The 17580-nt window shown below is 41.7% G+C and overlaps 1 protein-coding gene across 1 annotated transcript in view; it reads left to right on the top strand.

Annotated features, from left to right (window-relative positions):
* abcc5 (ATP-binding cassette, sub-family C (CFTR/MRP), member 5) overlaps positions 1-17580 on the top strand; it is a 30015-nt gene that overhangs the window by 1508 nt on the left and 10927 nt on the right. The window contains exons 3-14 of the mRNA XM_066685671.1: positions 4963-5111; positions 5451-5606; positions 5933-6077; positions 11133-11366; positions 13013-13186; positions 14641-14788; positions 15534-15682; positions 15769-15876; positions 16418-16768; positions 16952-17023; positions 17243-17367; positions 17495-17567. Coding sequence (XP_066541768.1) covers positions 4963-5111; positions 5451-5606; positions 5933-6077; positions 11133-11366; positions 13013-13186; positions 14641-14788; positions 15534-15682; positions 15769-15876; positions 16418-16768; positions 16952-17023; positions 17243-17367; positions 17495-17567 — 1884 coding nt within the window. The remainder of the gene's footprint in view (positions 1-4962; positions 5112-5450; positions 5607-5932; positions 6078-11132; positions 11367-13012; positions 13187-14640; positions 14789-15533; positions 15683-15768; positions 15877-16417; positions 16769-16951; positions 17024-17242; positions 17368-17494; positions 17568-17580) is intronic.

Genomic DNA, 17580 nt, shown 5'->3' with positions numbered 1-17580 from the left:
CTTGTGAAAGCATTTGAAAATATAAGTAATTGCATGAGACTATTAAATGACGTTAGGCTACAGCTTCATTTCGTTGACCTAAGAAATTCTCTTTTTATATCAGATCTTAAATCAAGTCTTTAGAAGTGGGCCCAATTAGTTCAATTTTTTGTATGTGGTAGTAGGTGCTGATTCATGAAGCCATACATGGTTTGGAGCACTAAAGGACTTGTATTAAAGGGCACCAGCTGTTGTTTTGTGCTTGAGTATGGTAGTGTCGTGCTTTGTTTTTCTGTAGCCCCCCCTTTTTTTTGTCTCCATTCCCTCTCACTGTCAGCGTTTTGTCAGCGTGTTAGGAGAGGGTCTTGTGTTGCGCTCCGTTTCTCTTTGTCTTTCACTGTCAAACCCATCTCTCCCTCGCTCCCTTCTACTCTGTATTCCTCTGCGGCTGCCTGGCTGCCCGTCCGGCCTCTCTGATTGGCTCTGTGCCTCCTCCTTTATGCATAAGCCTGAACTGTTTACATAATATAGGCCCGCCTACTCTGGCACAGGCAGCCAATCGTGGCGCTCAGTTCCGGTGAAGCGTACAGCGGCCTGGACGACCGATAGGCCCATACCCCCTCCCCCCCGGGGTGTCTGTGCTGGCTGTACGTCTGTGCAACGTGAGCGCATTAGAGAAACGTGAGAGCTCAGAGGAAGGGGTGAGGACGAATAATGGTGTGAAGGGGAAGAGGAGAAAGAAGGGAGGGTGCACATGCTGAGCAGCACCGCAGAAAGCTCCAGAGCATGCAAATCTTTTTTCATTCACAATAGCCAAAAATACGCAACGCCCCACTTTTTCAGGGAACACGCAAAGGCCAACGTTACCATTTAAGGAAAGATTTGGCGAATAAATCATATTTAAACACTTCCCCTCTTCACCTGTACGTCACAAATAATGAATCAGCCCAGACATGTTTGGTTTCTGAAGGTTGCTTCTGTGGATTAGCATTGGAGATACAAGGCTAATAGCTAACATGCAGCTGTAGGTTATATACAACATAACGGCATCATGCAAACCGCATTCTTGAATTATCTCACACCTCTGACCACTACAGTGTTTTGATTAATCTATAGCACACCTCTAAAACACAGTGACAGAATTATCTCCAGCCTTTCCACTGTAACCTTACATTTCATTTGGTTGTTAGCCTTGGTAGCTACATTTTGGAATGTGCTGCAGTGCAGCATCCTGAGGGATGTCTGAGAGTTTGGGATTGTGTGTGGTTTTTTTGTCTACATCCAGCAGTGTGTTCTCACTTCAGCTCACATCACTGTGCAAGGACTTTACACAAACATTAGGAATTCTGTGGTCATAAAGGAATTTGTTGATTGCAAATCAAAATGGAATGTCCCTGGATGTTCAAAATAGGTCTAAAAGTAGTCTGTCCATCAAGGACATATTTTAAACGTCAATGGACGTCCAAAAGCCATCTTAATAAGTTAGTTAAGTGGTGACTAATCGATAACGTCAGTGGACGTCCAAAACGCGTTTTATACAAGTAATTTATTTCGGGACCAATTAATAACGTTAATGGACGTCCAAAATACGTCGAATAATCGTCTTTTCAATGTCTGTGTTTGGACTTCTTTTCAACTTTCATTTTTAACCTTAAGAGAACGTTGATTAGATGGCAGTCGTTACGGTTTTTCAACGTTGAATCAACGGTTAAATGTTTACTGGGATAATAACAGCCATCATGAACCCTGTGTATGTATTTATACTACACAATACAACCCTATTTATGTATTTTTTTTTTTTTGTCTTTCCATGTGTGTGTGTTTGATTGTTTATTGTGCGTCCTTCTCCCACTTACGTCTCATTTTCATTCACTGAGGTGTCAAGACTGAGGCTGGTTGTCTGTCTTTACTGATCTTTAGATCATAGATTATGTGAATTTTCAGTCAAAATGTATACATCTCGTGCCTGGCCCACCGTCTGTTTTTGCGTGTATAAGGCGTGGCGGGCTTGACATTCTTTAATTGCCCTTCAATTGCTGGAATAATTCAGGCTGAAGTAGGAGGTCACGTGACTCGCACGTCATCCAGTCTTATCGCACAAAACCAATTAAATTTACACCCTCTTTCCCACAGCTGACACATTGTCTTTCACACAGTGAAGTCCTAAGCTCCACAAATGGACTTCAATGTCTTTCTATAGGTCAATAGAATATTTTAAATGAATTATTAACATTTGCCCTTTTTAAAGGTTTCTGGCAGCTGCTCAGATACAAAAAAGCTGCTATGACTCATTTATTTTATATGATTCATACACTCTTCACCTACAAGTACAAGAGTAGAAGCTGTGAAATGATCAGATTTTGTTAATTACCATCAAGTCACATATAATACTTTGAAAATGTTTAAATTGTGTTGTTGTAGTTTATTGGAAAAACAAAAAAATCTAGGGTTCCGACATAAAATATTCCCAACGTTATATCACTTATTACTGCTTATAATATATAATAACCAATAAAATAGCAAGTTATGAAAGGTGAATGACATACACCTGTATGCAAATGACTTGGAACTGCAATAAAACCAGCTTTTTTCAACTCAATTTCCACAATAACTGGGATGTGAATGATACCCTTTGAAATGAGCATTGTTTAACAGTTGCTCAAATTCTTTTAATAGACCAATTTTATATGTGATATGGGCAGTTTCAGTTTAGTGTGAGGGAAAGAATACGTTGAATTTAATAGATATTTACAAGTTCTTAGACTTAAAGATGGAAGCTGGTTAAAACGATTATGTAACAGGGTTTATCTCGATTAGTGCAGATGCTCGTTGGTGTGTTTTCAGTTTACTGTGAGCTGTTGATTGTGCTGTTGGCATTTGAAGATGACTTTAATCTGACTTTGAGGGGCTTTAAAGAACATGGTGTTCCTTTTAGTGAGTTAATCCTGTCGGCTTTTTTCTGCTTTTCTTGGTTTTACACACACACACGTTTTTCCAGCTGGACCTGAGCACTTAAGGATGCTGCGTAGTGTGGGTCATCAAGGGTAGCAGCCTATGTGAGAGAACGCAGTTCCAATGCCATGTTGCTTTATACCCCTCTAACCCATGTTTGCCCCTATAGCCTGATGACTTTAGACTTAGTTGTGTAGACTTTGTTTCATGTTTTTTAATGGAAATAATAAAGACTAGGTGTAGATTTAATTATGTAAAGAAGCCCTCAGATACATCGATTAATGAGAGAACTAAACAAGTCCAGATGAAAAGACTGTTAAACATCATTTGAATTTGATGAATACTATAATAACATATTTTTAGATCTTATTATAAAGGAGTAAAAGGCATTACAAACACTAAGTAAATATTTATAGCACAGAAATGAGTTCTCCTCAATGTTTGGATTTCTTTATTTCTGTGAGCAACGCCTGATTTACCAGTGCCATTGATTAGTCAGGTAAAAATATATAAGTTAAACTGGTCGAAATATGGGCAGCACGGTGGCGCAGCAGGTAGTGTCGCAGTCACACAGCTCCAGGGGGTTGGAGGTTGTAGGTTCGATTCCCGCTCCGGGTGACTGTCTGTGAGGAGTTGGTGTGTTCTCCCTGTGTCTGCGTAGGTTTCCTCCGGGTGACTGTCTGTGAGGAGTTGGTGTGTTCTCCCTGTGTCTGCGTAGGTTTCCTCCGGGTGACTGTCTGTGAGGAGTGTGGTGTGTTCTCCCTGTGTCTGCGTGGGTTTCCTCCGGGTGACTGTCTGTGAGGAGTGTGGTGTGTTCTCCCTGTGTCTGCGTGGGTTTCCTCCGGGTGACTGTCTGTGAGGAGTTTGGTGTGGTCTGCGTGGGTTTCCTCCGGGTGACTGTGAGGAGTTTGGTGTGTTCTCCCCGTGTCCGCGTGGGTTTCCTCAGGGTGACTGTCTGTGAGGAGTTTGGTGTGTTCTCACGGTGTCCGCGTGGGTTTCCTCAGGGTGACTGTCTGTGAGGAGTTTGGTGTGTTCTCCCCGTGTCCGCGTGGGTTTCCTCAGGGAGACTGTCTGTGAGGAGTGTGGTGTGTTCTCCCCGTGTCCGCGTGGGTTTCCTCCGGGTGACAGTCTGTGAGGAGTGTGGTGTGTTGTCCCTGTGTCTGCGTGGGTTTCCTCCGGGTGACTGTCTGTGAGGAGTGTGGTGTGTTCTCCCCGTGTCTGTGTGGGTTTCCTCCGGGTGACTGTCTGTGAGGAGTGTGGTGTGTTCTCTCTGTGTCTGCGTGGGCACCCTCCGGGTGCTCCAGTTTCCTCCCACAATCCAAAAACACACGTTGGTAGGTGGATTGGCGACTCAAAAGTGTCCATAGGTGTGAGTAAATGTGTGTGTGTGTTGCCCTGTGAAGGACTGGCGCTCCCTCCAGGGTGTATTCCCGCCTTGCGCCCAATGATTCCAGGTAGGCTCTTGACCCACTGCGACCCTGAACTGGATAAGGGTTACAGATAATGAATGAATGAATGAATGTTCGAAATATGTTTAAAGACATTATCTAAGGCGTTTACATACTCCTATACATTGTGTACATTTTAATCTATTTAATTATATAAGGAATGTAGTCACTGGACTGAGTTTAGTCGTGCTGCAATATCAGGGCCATAATCAGAATATTTGTATAAATATTCATTGCCCCCTTAAACCAGATCAACAACAAAAAAGATTAGAAATTAAATTCACATTCCCTTGTCAAAATCTGATCAAAATCTGATCTGATCGGAACAGATGGATAGAAATGGATATGGAGTTAAGGTGGGACTATCATGACTAAGCATGACTAAGTGAAATGGTTCCTCACTTTGTGAGAGTCATGTGAAAACACAGATGACTGCTCACTTATTTCCAGAGGAACCTTCCTATTTTCAGTTCTCCCTTTTATCTTTGCCTAGCAAGCATTTTGCTAGTAGATGGTTTAAGCTCCTTCTACCATTTTGAAAAGCCTCTCTCATACTTATGTATCTATGTGTCCTTCTTGTCAGGATGCTTTGGAGACAGCAGGCCGAGCTGATTGTGGCTTTCCGCTGGATAGAGGAGGTGTTTCTCACACTAAAGAGCTGGAGGAGGATGCAGGCCGGAGCAAGTATCACCACAGCGTTGGAGTCCTTAAGCCTTTCCGGTCCACCAGCAAGTAAGCTTTCCGCAGTATGTTTTGAGGGCTTCTCAACTCACTGTAAACGTGCGTAGCTGCAAAGGAATCACTCTGGTCTCACTACTGCTGAGAGGCAGGGTTTGCTGGCGCGTGAGTACAGGCCAGAGTGGGAGTTGGGAGCAGGGACAACCCGTACTCAAATGGCCTTTGCTTTCACTGAGCAATCTGTCGTAGTTACTGACCTTGTTCAAAGCCCATTTGCTGTTCTTTTCACTAAGTTTTATTAGCCCTCTCAAAGAGGACATACCCTTCTACTTGTCTAAGACAAATAAAAAACCTCACCCTCTATTGTTACTTGTCTTCTTGTGTTTGTCTCAGGCATCAGCACCCAGTGGATAACGCCGGCCTGTTCTCCTTCATGACCTTTAACTGGCTCACTCCTCTGGCCTTGCAAGCTCATAAGAAGGGTCAGCTATTTCTCGAGGATGTGTGGCCTGTGTCTCAGTGGGAGAGCTGTGAGACCAACCGCAAACGGTCAGTATAACAAAGACCCATACTGCAGTTAAAAAATGTTGGGATCATTCGTCTGATTACATCTGTGTATACATAAGCAAGTTATACATAACAACTTTAAGTATTATACACAGGCAATAACCTTTCACAACGTTGTTATCTCACTGCCAACAATCACAGAGCTGTCTCACCTCTGCATCGCTTTTGAGATTTGTTCTTTCTGGTCTAACAGACCAGAACTAGTGTTTTCCTGTGTTTACCGTGTGACTGAGGGAGACCTAGCTAACAAGTGGTAGGAGAGAAAGCAGGGTAAAAGTGTTAAGGAAGTATACATATGTGTTATGCAGGCTGTCAGGACTGTGGGAGGAGGAGCTGAGGGTGAGAGGAGATCAAGCTTCTCTTCATCATGTCGTCTGGGTCTTCTGCCGAACCCGTCTTCTGCTCTCCATCCTGTGCCTCATGGTCACTCAACTCGCCGGCTTCAGCGGCCCAGTAAGTAACGCCATCTCAGTGTCTGCCTCTCTTTTTTTCTCTTTATTTCTCTCTTCCTCTCGCTATCAAACTCTCTTTCTATATATTGTTAGTAGTGTGGCCCATCCTGCCCCTTCCTGATCAACATGAAGGTGAGTGTTTTCATGGGGCATGGATGGTGCAATCAATAGGAAATGTGTCTAAGCCAATTTAACTTGAGTCTTTGCTACTATGACATTTACCTATAATGACAAACATTTAGTGCCTTAAAAGTGACCGAACCCAAGAGGACAATACAAGCTATGTGATGAGATGTAGTTTTCCCTACTCCTGAAACTTCACTAGATTGGGGTTTTTTTTTTTTTTTATTGTTATTATACTTTTTTATTTTTTTTATTCAAACTCATTTCATTCAAAGGTTCCAAACCCTTCAATTTCCAATATATCATTGTTCTGTAGCATCTCCAAATATGTACTTGTAAAAAATTCATTAGTAGGTTTCCGAAATACCTGAAATGTTTATTCTTAAAATAGCTGAACAATTTTTTATTAAAAGCCTGTAATGGTGAACAAAAATGTTTTTCTACATTTATTTGGATTTACATGGCATTTCTGGAAAAGTTCTCATTTTTCTTTCCCTCCCTTGATGTGTTTTATGGAGGATGCACCTTTTCTTTTCAAACTTTTCAAGAATAATTACAGTTTATTTCATTTCTGTGTTTCTTTGTAGCACTTGCTGTGGTTTTGGTCTACGTCAGATGTTTCAGGTCGTAGGTTTTAAGGTTATACAGCACTGTGCAAAAGTTTTAGGCACCTATTTTTTTTAGTACAAATTTTATTTGTAAATTTTGTTTGTAAATTTTATTGTATCTGTTATAGATATTTATTTGAATTGAATGTATTCTACATTATTGATTCAGTACATAAACATTTAGGTTTACTTTACTACTACTATTACTAATAATAATAATAATAATAACAGTAATAATAATAACAACAATAATAATAATAATATTAACAATAATAATAATAATAACAACAATAATAATAATAATAACATTACAAACAATAAAAATGTATGTCTGTAAAGAAAGCAACTTATTCAAGAAGTAGAGGTTATGTTCAATAAAAAATTAGTTTTTTACGTGAAAAAAGAGGCGTGACAATCCAACTTCTTAAAAGAACTGTGGCAGTTTCTCCAAGACGCTAAGTAAAACTTATAATTTCTTTATAAAACTGTATAAACTGTACCTAGGACTAATTTAATTTAATTTAATAAGAAAAAAAAGCAAATGTTTGTCACATAATATGGACTTTTTTCATTTATTAATGTTTCATTTATTACTGTTAATGCACAATGCACACAATTCCCTTATTTTTGAAATGATCTTTACTTTCCAACGTTTTTTGCACGTGCCTAAAACCTTTACACGGTACTGTATTTGTTCAAAATACTCTTCAGTTCATTTAATGTTCTGGTTGAGCTTCCTAGGGCTGGCCCAAAATACTTGAACACTCATTATATATTCTGTAATTATGTAAAATTACAGATGATCTGTCTGATATGTGACTATATTATATCAAATACAGTTTAGTCTTTCCTTTTTAAAGTTAAACAAATCGTAGCCTAAAATAAATGTATACACCAAAGGTCATTAGATGGAAATTCAATGTTACAAATAAATTAAAGTTGACAGGTATATTAAATTAAATTAAATTAATACAATTCAAGTACAAATAAGTTAATAATAGCTAGTTTCGTTCAGTGCGTCACAAATTTTTGCCAGGGATTTATGAAACCATGTGCAGATCACATGATTGAGTAGTAAATATAGAGAAAATAAGATTAAAAAATGCAAGGCATTAGTGATGAGGAACCACAATCACAGGTTTTTCTGCTGTTGCAAAAAATGTGTATGGAGTCCCATCCCTGCGTTGTCAGTTCAGCTTCACGTGCTGCTGTTTTAAGAGCGATTTTGAGGGCAGCGCAGAGGCGTGCAGGTAGTAACAGATTCAGCATCTCTGTCTACAGGGTGTGATCCTTGCCTCTGGTCACTGTGTTGAGGAGTTTGATATGTTCTCCCCTTTGTTTTCTTCCAAAAACACATGTCGGTAGGTGGATTGGCTGTGTGAAATTGTCCACAAGAGTGCTAGGTCGAGTTCCTGCATTGTGGCAATTAATTCCACGTAGACTCTTTGTGACCCTGATCACGATGAAGAAATTATGGCTTTGAGAAGCCATAAAAATGCACATATCTGTGACTACATCAATAAAAAAGTATGGTTAATATTTTATTATACATTTCATTCTTACAGCTTTGTCACAGTGGCATCCCTCAGAGATTGAAACGCTGTAAATAATAATGAAGGGGCTCTGTGTTATTCGCTTATAACTAAATATCTGAGGTGTCAGCAAACCACAAAGTAAGTGTTATGAAGTCCAGAGAAGTGAAATAAAATAAAACAGTTCTGCTTTTAAAACAGGCAAAAACAGAAGCTGCTGCTTTTTGACTCTCAAATTTTAATGTGCGACTCAAGAGAGAAAGAATCGTCCTTTAGCTGCAGCAGCAGGTTAGGCTAACCATTTTTTCAAGGAGAGCTTCTGTTACTGTCTCTCCGTGGGTGACTCAGCAAGTCTCTGGCCCTCTCACCCTCTGGAGGACATCAGTTTATACTGAACCTTTACCTACAAGCTCCTCCACTATGAAATTCCTCTATGTATATGTAGGGGTGGGCGATATGGCGGAAAAACAAAAACGTGTCGTTATATTTAAACACATTTTACAGTAGGCACCACATCTAAAGACAGTATTTTGACCTAGCACACTAGCGGTAAAACTTATTCCACTTTAACTTAACGATTAATGATGTTCTTATTCTTAAAGTGCGAACAACAACCACAGTACGTTCAGAAAAAGATTGTTTATCGATGAAACGATAACAACATATTGCCCACCTCTAGAAAAAAAAAGAGCCCATCCTTCCCTTTTTGTTTGGACTCAGGGATCATTTGTTGGGAAGGGTTTTAAGGTATAGTCTGGGTGAGTATGGGGGTTAAACCTGTGCTTGGGTCCAAGATGGCTGTGGCCCCATGTGAGAGACATGTGACAGAGGCTATTCTTTAGATTTCACAGGGTGTCCCTTTTACCTGAGGAGAGAACCCAGCCAGACAGAGCCGCGATGACACTGGGAGGTAAGGGCACGTTTCTTATGCAGGGCTGGATCGAGACTTACTGCTCTTTTATACCCCACCCCTTCTCTCTCTCTCTCTCTCTCTCTCTCTCTCTCTCTTTCTCTCTCTCTCTCTCTGTCAGTCTCCCTCAGTTTTTTATCTCTGCTCTATCACCCCCCCCCCTCTCTCTCTCTCTGTATTTTTTTTAACTTCAATTATTTTTCTGTCATGAACAACAAAGTATAACTGTCTGTTGATTCGATCCAGCTAAAATGTGTCCGAAGTTGGAGAATCAATTGTTCTTTAAACTGTCTAGTGTGTGTTTTCTAATTGATGTGGACAGCATGTCCATCTCTCAGCTGTGTGCCAACGGACTATTGACCTCACAACTGCAGGGCTTTGTCATATTCGCGTTCACAGTGACGCCCTGATCACAAAGGAACCTGGACTGATGGTTTTTGATGGTGTTTTCATGTTTATGTCTTGTTGGGACTGAAAGCTCTATTTTGAACAGCGATTCTCTTTTTCTCTGTATGTCACTGGATTTTTGACCCAGTTTACGGACATGTTTCAGTGGCTATAGAAGTGACCGCACGGTCCTTTTATGTAAAGATTCTACTCTAAGCACAGATTTTTTATGTTTTTTAATTTGTCCAACCAGGCGAAACAAAAGATGTGAAACTGAATTAATGTACAAGACACGAACTTGTTCGTACGAAGGACTTCTCGGTGCTGAACAAATGCACCCTTTTATTTCTTTTGCATATTGTATTTTGGTTTTCCTGTTTTCATGTTCTCTTTTATTATTTTACACAAAATGGCTGGATATTAAACTTGAATATAAATATATAATTATTTAAATAAAATGATGTTGTTGTGTTGAACCACGTGAACGGTGGTGAATGTTCCCAGTTTTGTGTGAGATTTCCTGAATATGTGCATGTATTTGAGAGTGATCTGAGTGAGTGAGTGTTTGCGTGTGTGTGTGTGTGTGTGTGTGTGTATGAAATTTTTTTCTTGGCTGATCTGGTGGTTATATCTCTCTATGTTTTTGTCTCCTATGCTCTTTGCTCCTAATTACTGATGTAACTGATATCGATTTTCAGGTGTTAAAACAAAAGTGCGTCTCCGTCCTGTATCCCACCCCGATGTGACTGTAGGTACAATGTCTTTGCATCTGAAAAAAAAAAAAAGAAAACAAAGGGATGTCTGTAATTCATGTGCAGTGCAATGTGTCTCTTCTCTGTCCTAGAAATGGCGCTCTTGGTACTATTTCATTGTCTCTCTTGTTCTTTTCAAAGGGTAGAGAAAAGGGCCACCCAAGGTAAACTATTAGAACACCATTTTTAAAAAAATGGCTGCCGTCTTCTATCAGTAGAAGTTCCTATTCCCTCAATGTCTTTCTTTAAAATTTAAAAAACAAAACAAAACATGCAGAATCTTGCACCTTAATGCACTGTGATTTGCAATCAATTACCCTTCCTGCAGATTTAATACAGTCATTCGCCGAAGTTTGGGCAACCCCTGGTCAAATAATGTTTTGTGAACACATACTCTACAGAGAACACACTTATGCACTTTTGAATGCACAGTTACTGCTTGCTGGCTGAATTTAACATATATTTTTTCATTTAACAGTTGTTTTTTTTATTTCTGCTTTAAGTTAGTTCCCTGTACAGAGTGTGTTGACTTATTTTCATTTAGAAAACATTTAATTTGCTGAGAGATGTTTGAACTTTTGCGTATGACTGTAGGTAGAGAAGAGGACGATGATAATTATGATGATGGTAGGGCTTTTGTGGAGCTCACAGTGCTGCAGGAGTGAGTGTGGGATTGTGTGTGTGTGCTCTCAGTCACGCATGCCTGTGTCCTGTCGCCCCCTTGCTCGTCCTCCCTCTCCGCAGGCGTTTGTGGTCAGGCGGTTGCTGGAGTACACACAGCGGAGTGAGCCGGACTTGCCCTTCGGCCTGCTGCTAGTTCTGGGGCTGCTGGCCACTGAGCTGATCCGCTCCTGGTCCCTGGCCCTCACCTGGGCCCTCAACTACCGCACGGGCACTCGGCTACGGGGAGCCATTCTCACCATGGCCTTCCACAAGATCCTGAGGCTGCGCAGCCTGCGAGAGAAGACCATTGGAGAGGTGAGACTCAGATAAACCATGGCCAATTACTCACACTTGCAGCTCACACTCCAGCTCCTGCTATAAGCACTCAACACACCTGTCTCACAAGTGCATCAGAACAATGCAGTTAAATGGGGCATGATAGTTAGATAGGGCGGCACGGTGGCGCAGCAGGTAGTGTCGCAGTCACACAGCTCCAGGGGCCTGGAGGTTGTGGGTTCGGGTGATTGTCTGTGAAGAGTGTGGTGTGTTCTCCCTGTGTCTGCGTGGGTTTCCTCTGGGTGACTGTCTGTGAGGAGTGTGGTGTGTTCTCCCTGTGTCTGTGTGGGTTTCCTCCGGGTGACTGTCTGTGAGGAGTGTGGTGTGTTCTCTCTGTGTTTGCGTGGGTTTCCTCCGGATGACTGTCTGTGAGGAGTGTGGTGTGTTCTCTCTGTGTCTGCGTGGGTTTCCTCCGGGTGACTGTCTGTGAGGAGTGTGGTGTGTTCTCCCTGTGCCTGCATGGGTTTCCTCTGGGTGACTGTCTGTGAGGAGTGTGGTGTGTTCTCCCTGTGTCTGCGTGGGTTTCCTCCGGGTGACTGTCTGTGAGGAGTGTGGTGTGTTCTCCCTGTGCCTGCGTGGGTTTCCTCTGGGTGACTGTCTGTGAGGAGTGTGTTGTGTTCTCTCTGTGTCTGCGTGGGTTTCCTCTGGGTGACTGTCTGTGAGGAGTGTGGTGTGTTCTCCCTGTGCCTGCGTGGGTTTCCTCTGGGTGACTGTGTCTGCGTGGATTGGCGACTCAAAAGTGTCTGTAGATGATTGTGTGAGTGATGTTGCCCTGTGAAGGACTGGCGCCCCCTCCAGGGTGTGTTCCCACCTTGTGCCCAATGATTCCAGGTAGACTCTGGACCCACCGTGACCCTGAACTGGATAAGGGTTACAGATAATGAATGAATAAACGATAGTTAGATAGACAGTAAAATGTAATCATGAATGTTATTTTAATATTTGTATCCAGAACCTGAAATCATGATCAAAAATCCAGTCAGAGTCTTGCCTTTCTTTGTTTCGCTGTGGAATTAACTGTATTTGATACTTACTGGCTCTGTCCTGCACAGTGAAACTAGGGCCTGTTTTTAGCACAATCAATATTATAATTAACACTTTTCCAACTCGACCAACCAGCTGAGTTGTCACTAAGTGTGCCTAATCAATGAGGTGAAGAGGGCATATTGGTGAAATAAAGATTTGTTTTGCCGTGGAACACTGAAGCATTACTGGGGTCACAACTCACAATCTCTCAGTGATAGGGCCATCGCTTAGAGAGTTAGACACACTCATAACTTAAAGATTCACACTATTGTTGTTGTTAAGGTGCAACTATAAAACCTATAAACACCACACATGTATCTAATTAAAGTTTTAAGTAACTGGAATTGTTAATACGTTTACTATTCAGACATTTTCAGCTGGATACAAGGTGATCAAATTGTTAAAGAGTATACTTCTCGGTTGTAATAAACGGGCTTAGAAAATGAAGGGTGGTAAATAGGATTACAGTGTATCAAGAGATTGGTGTCTGTATATACACCTAAGATACTACAGTTTTTATTACCTTTATCCTGTGTTTTATGCAAGCAAAGACCTAATTATTGTGCAGATAAACAGTTTTAACCCTCTGTTGTACCCAGCTGATCAACATGTGTTCGACGGATGGGCAGCGGATGTTCGAGGCTGCGGCTGTGGGCAGTCTGCTGGCTGGAGGACCCTTGGTGGCCGTGTTGGGGATGGTGTACAACGTCTCTGTACTGGGGCCCACCTCTCTACTTGGCTCTGCTGTGTTCATTCTCTTTTATCCTACTATGGTAAACAGTAAGAATCACTTCACCAACATAATTAATTTGGCTTAATTTGGTTTTAAGATACAAACATTGTGGACACACACGCACAGTTTTGGACACAGTTTGTATAGCCTTCAAAGCATGTAATGACCTGGATGAAACTGAAACTGGATGAATTTGGAACAGATGTACATGAGTTTAAAGTGGTCAAGGCCAAGGGTCTGTTAGAGGAGTGTCAACACTGAGTTTTGGAAAAATTGAACTGTGTTGTCTGGAGTGATGAAGCACTATACAGTACCTTCTGGGATGAGTTGGAGTCAGAGGCGATTGCTCTAAGGCTGCAAGGGAAGCTCAGCTTCCCCTAAAATGTCAAAAATTAAGTGATCAAATATATACTGTTGTGTGTACATGTCATTGAATAAATATGCACTACAACGCGCTCAACTTTTGTTCAGAATCAGCTTCTTTTCACTGGTAAAGACGCGGCTTTCCTCTCAATCATTCCCGCAGCTTCACAGTGCTTTAAATGGTGTGGACGCTGAGTGTCCACAGAGTGGACTGCTTCAATAGAGAAGCAGTGAAACGAGACGAGTCATTGGATAAATGCTGGGCTTTGTCCCGCCCATCGGACGCTCAGCGTCTCTGGGGGTCTATGGGGCAGTGGGCTGGCCTCGGCTGGCCCGGACGCTCAGCTTCTGCATGATGATTGGATGATCTGTCTGAGGCTGAATCCCTTTTTGATTGACAGCGAAATGAGCGAATCAGCGATCCTTTGGTGTAGAGATCCAAAGGAGCATTACATTTTCATTCTGTTCTGAGTTGAACTGGAGACTTTCTTAATCCTCTTAGCGGCATTTTCTTTGTTAAAAATGACTAGCGACAAATCGAGCTTCTATTTCTGGTGGGTTTTTTGTAGCTGCTTGTGTTTGGAGACTGACTTCTATCACTCTTTCTGACTTCTATCGCAGTTTCTGTCCAGCGGGTGCTGCTGAGCCCCTCCACCGTCATAAAGCACTCACAGGCGGACACACTTCACATGGGCCAAGGCCGTTTAAGCAGCCTAGCTCTGCTGGCCATTGAGGGGACACTAGTCAAGTCCCTGGAAAAGATGCCTTGTTGGTACGACAGGGTCACAGATCATTTTCTTGAAAAGGAACGGAGGGTAGAATTTACGTATAAATAAACCGACACATTTTATGATGTAGGCCGAAATTGAGCTTCCCCTCCTTGAAAGACCAGCATCCGCCACTGGTTGGAGTAGTGTTTTTGATCCAAAACTAATCATCCAGTAACAGTACCTGACCTTAGGTTTGTCAAATGCTCACTGAAATGTTTCTGAACATACCATAAAGCCTTTGCAGAACCATTGTTGTGTATAAATTAAATTGTATTGTGTATTTCATGGCTTTTAAAGTCAGATTTTTTCTTGCCTGAATAAAGATTTTAAAAGTTTTTACCTGTCTTTCCTGCACACTTAGATGTTCAGTTCCAGACTGACGGCCTACTTCAGAAGAAAGGGAGTAGCCGCCACTGACCGGCGAGTTCAGAAGATGAACGAGATCCTGAACTACATCAAGTTCATCAAGATGTATGCCTGGGTCAAGGCTTTCTCTGAAGCTGTGCGGAGTAAGGGCATGTTTTAATTTATTCTTCCTGTGTTTACAATTGTGTTTGATCGGATTTGCAACCAGAAAAATAGGCCACCATCTTGGGCTCCTTAGAGCTAAAGAAATCAAGTACAATTTAGATGTATGTACTAATGTTAAATAAACTGTAAGTAAATTAATGGTTTCGTAAAAATGTTCATTCGAGACTAATGTTTAAGAAAGTATGGGCTGTTAGAAGCATTACACATGCAAGTAATATCTGTGTTATGTTAAATACAATGGTCATTAGAAGAATAGTTGTGTTTTCCATTAACATGCTACATGCTAATGCTAATTTTTTTACAAATTAATATACAACATTTTTAGTTTGAAACTCCCCGAAAATAACAAACAAACAAACATAAAAAATCATAAAATATTATTTACTAAGATAGCAGCTATTTTCAGTACTTTTCCACATCTCTGCCTTGTTTATTTTCTTTAACCCTACTCTGGGAAACATCAAGAATCACTTGACCAAACATATTAGTTTGGCTGTGTACGCTCTATGGTCTAAAGTTTGTAATCACCTTTAATGACATGTCAGTTGAGCTGTTTTAAAGTACATGCACTTTGGACACACACATTCATCTTTTGGACACAGTTTGTAGAGTTTTAGAAAAGCACAAAATGAACCGAGATGCTCTGGAGCAGGAGTATAAAGCCTCAACAGCACTGAGCTACTGAGTTACTGTCTGTACCATGTTTTGAATGTTTTCTGACAGGAATAAGAGAAGAAGAACGGCAGATCCTGGAACGTACAGGATATTTCCAAAGTATAACTGTGGGCATTGCTCCCATCGTTGTAGTGATCGCGAGTGTAGCCACCTTCTCCACTCATATGCTCCTGGGTTATGACCTCACTGCTGCACAGGTAAGCTGAGGACATAAAGATATACAGCCTTATTATACACACTTGCAGTAACTATGCAATTACATTGAATGTTTGTTGATCCTCAGGCTTTTACTGTTGTGACAGTCTTCAATGCCATGACTTTTGCTCTGAAAGTCACCCCCTTCTCAGTTAAATCCCTTTCTGAAGCCTCTGTAGCCATGGAGAGGTTCAAGGTAAGTACTGTCAGTCAATGACCTTTTTATACCTCAGTCATTTCAATCTTCATATATTCCCACTACTTCTTATCTCTCATTATCCGAACTTCAGCTCCAGTTTACTGTCAACATATTCGTGTCCATCACCCCGTCCTCTAAATCCTTGAATTGGGCAAGTTGTGTTGGAGAGGTGTGTGTTTGCTCTGGTTTAGATGGATGACTCTCAGGAATGTGTTGAATATACAGGGAGGGGTTTCGTCTCAAACTGTAGGATCTGCCAATGCCCTTCCAACACACAAACACACACACACACACTATATCCAACTGCACACAAGCAAACCCCATGGTTTCCCATGGCAGCGTGAGACGTTGGGAATTCTTTAGGGATTACTCTGTTGGAATTATGCAAACGTGGGTGAGGATTGTTTTAGAGGATGAAAAGCTAGATGACATTCAAATCTCCCAAATTTCTCCCAAATATTTAGTTGTCACTAACGGCTCCTGCAAGTGTCTAAAAAACCATAATAATTCTGCACCCTCTCTCACTCCCGTGTCTCAGAGTGTGCTCCTGATGGCAGAGGTTACAATGATTCACGAGAAGCCACAGAACCCTCATGTAGCCATCGAGCTGAGAGGAGCAAGTTTGGCTTGGGACACGGCGGGTCACAGCGCCCAGCCCTCCCCTCGTGGGACGCCATACGTGGGACTGAGTCAGAGAGCTGCACGCAAGAAACGTCAGCAGCAGAACGACTCTGGACATTGTGAGATGGCGGAGGAGCAGCAGGGGCATCTGTTGACCAACAGCTCCAGAGACATGCCCTCAAGCACGGAAGACCAGACCCTCCATGTTCCCACCATTAGTCAACGACTGCAGAGAACTCTGCACTGTATCGACCTCAGCATAGAAAAGGTTAGCATCAAAACTAGGTGCCTTTATTATAGTGTGAAATGTCCATAGTAAACTTTATTTTGGTACTGAATGCAAGATGATCCAAAACTAATTCTGACATATAAATGAGTTTATTAAATAATATTTTTAAATTCAAAACTACACACAGAACACATTTTCTTTCTTATTGCGTGCTCTACCCAGGGAAAGCTGGTTGGTATCTGTGGTAGTGTTGGCAGTGGAAAAACATCCCTCATCTCAGCCATCCTTGGACAAGTAAGATACCGGCACTTCACATTTCATCCCGTGTTTAAAACAGACTTGATATATCAATGAAGAACAACATAGAATAATAAAAACATGAGAATACGTTCGTGTCCTGGGCTGTATAATAATGATTTATAATGTTAAAGACTATAACAGAAGCCTAAAGATAAAGCTTGTCGTATATTGTGGGGTGGTGAGTGTGACGCTCTTTCTTTTACTGCCTGTCAGATGACTCTGCTGGAGGGCACACTGGCTGTAAATGGAGATTTTGCATACGTGGCCCAGCAGGCCTGGATCCTTAATGCAACATTACGTGACAACATTCTGTTGGGGAAAGATTATGAGGAAGAGAGGTGAGTTTTATGGCCATGGGAGACATTGAGGTCAAGAGCAACAGGGTGGGAAAATTCTGAATACTGTGCAAGAGATGTAACTCCATGTCAGTGTATATTCTCATCTTGTATATTCGTTGTTCAACAGGTACCAGGCAGTTCTGAGTGCCTGCTGTCTGAGACCAGACTTGGCTATTCTTCCTAATTCCGATCTGACTGAGGTAGGCTATAGTT

This window comes from Hoplias malabaricus, chromosome 11, assembly GCF_029633855.1.
Source record: "Hoplias malabaricus isolate fHopMal1 chromosome 11, fHopMal1.hap1, whole genome shotgun sequence".
NCBI classification, from domain to species: domain Eukaryota; kingdom Metazoa; phylum Chordata; class Actinopteri; order Characiformes; family Erythrinidae; genus Hoplias; species Hoplias malabaricus.
This window is presented reverse-complemented; position numbering and strand designations above follow the sequence as displayed.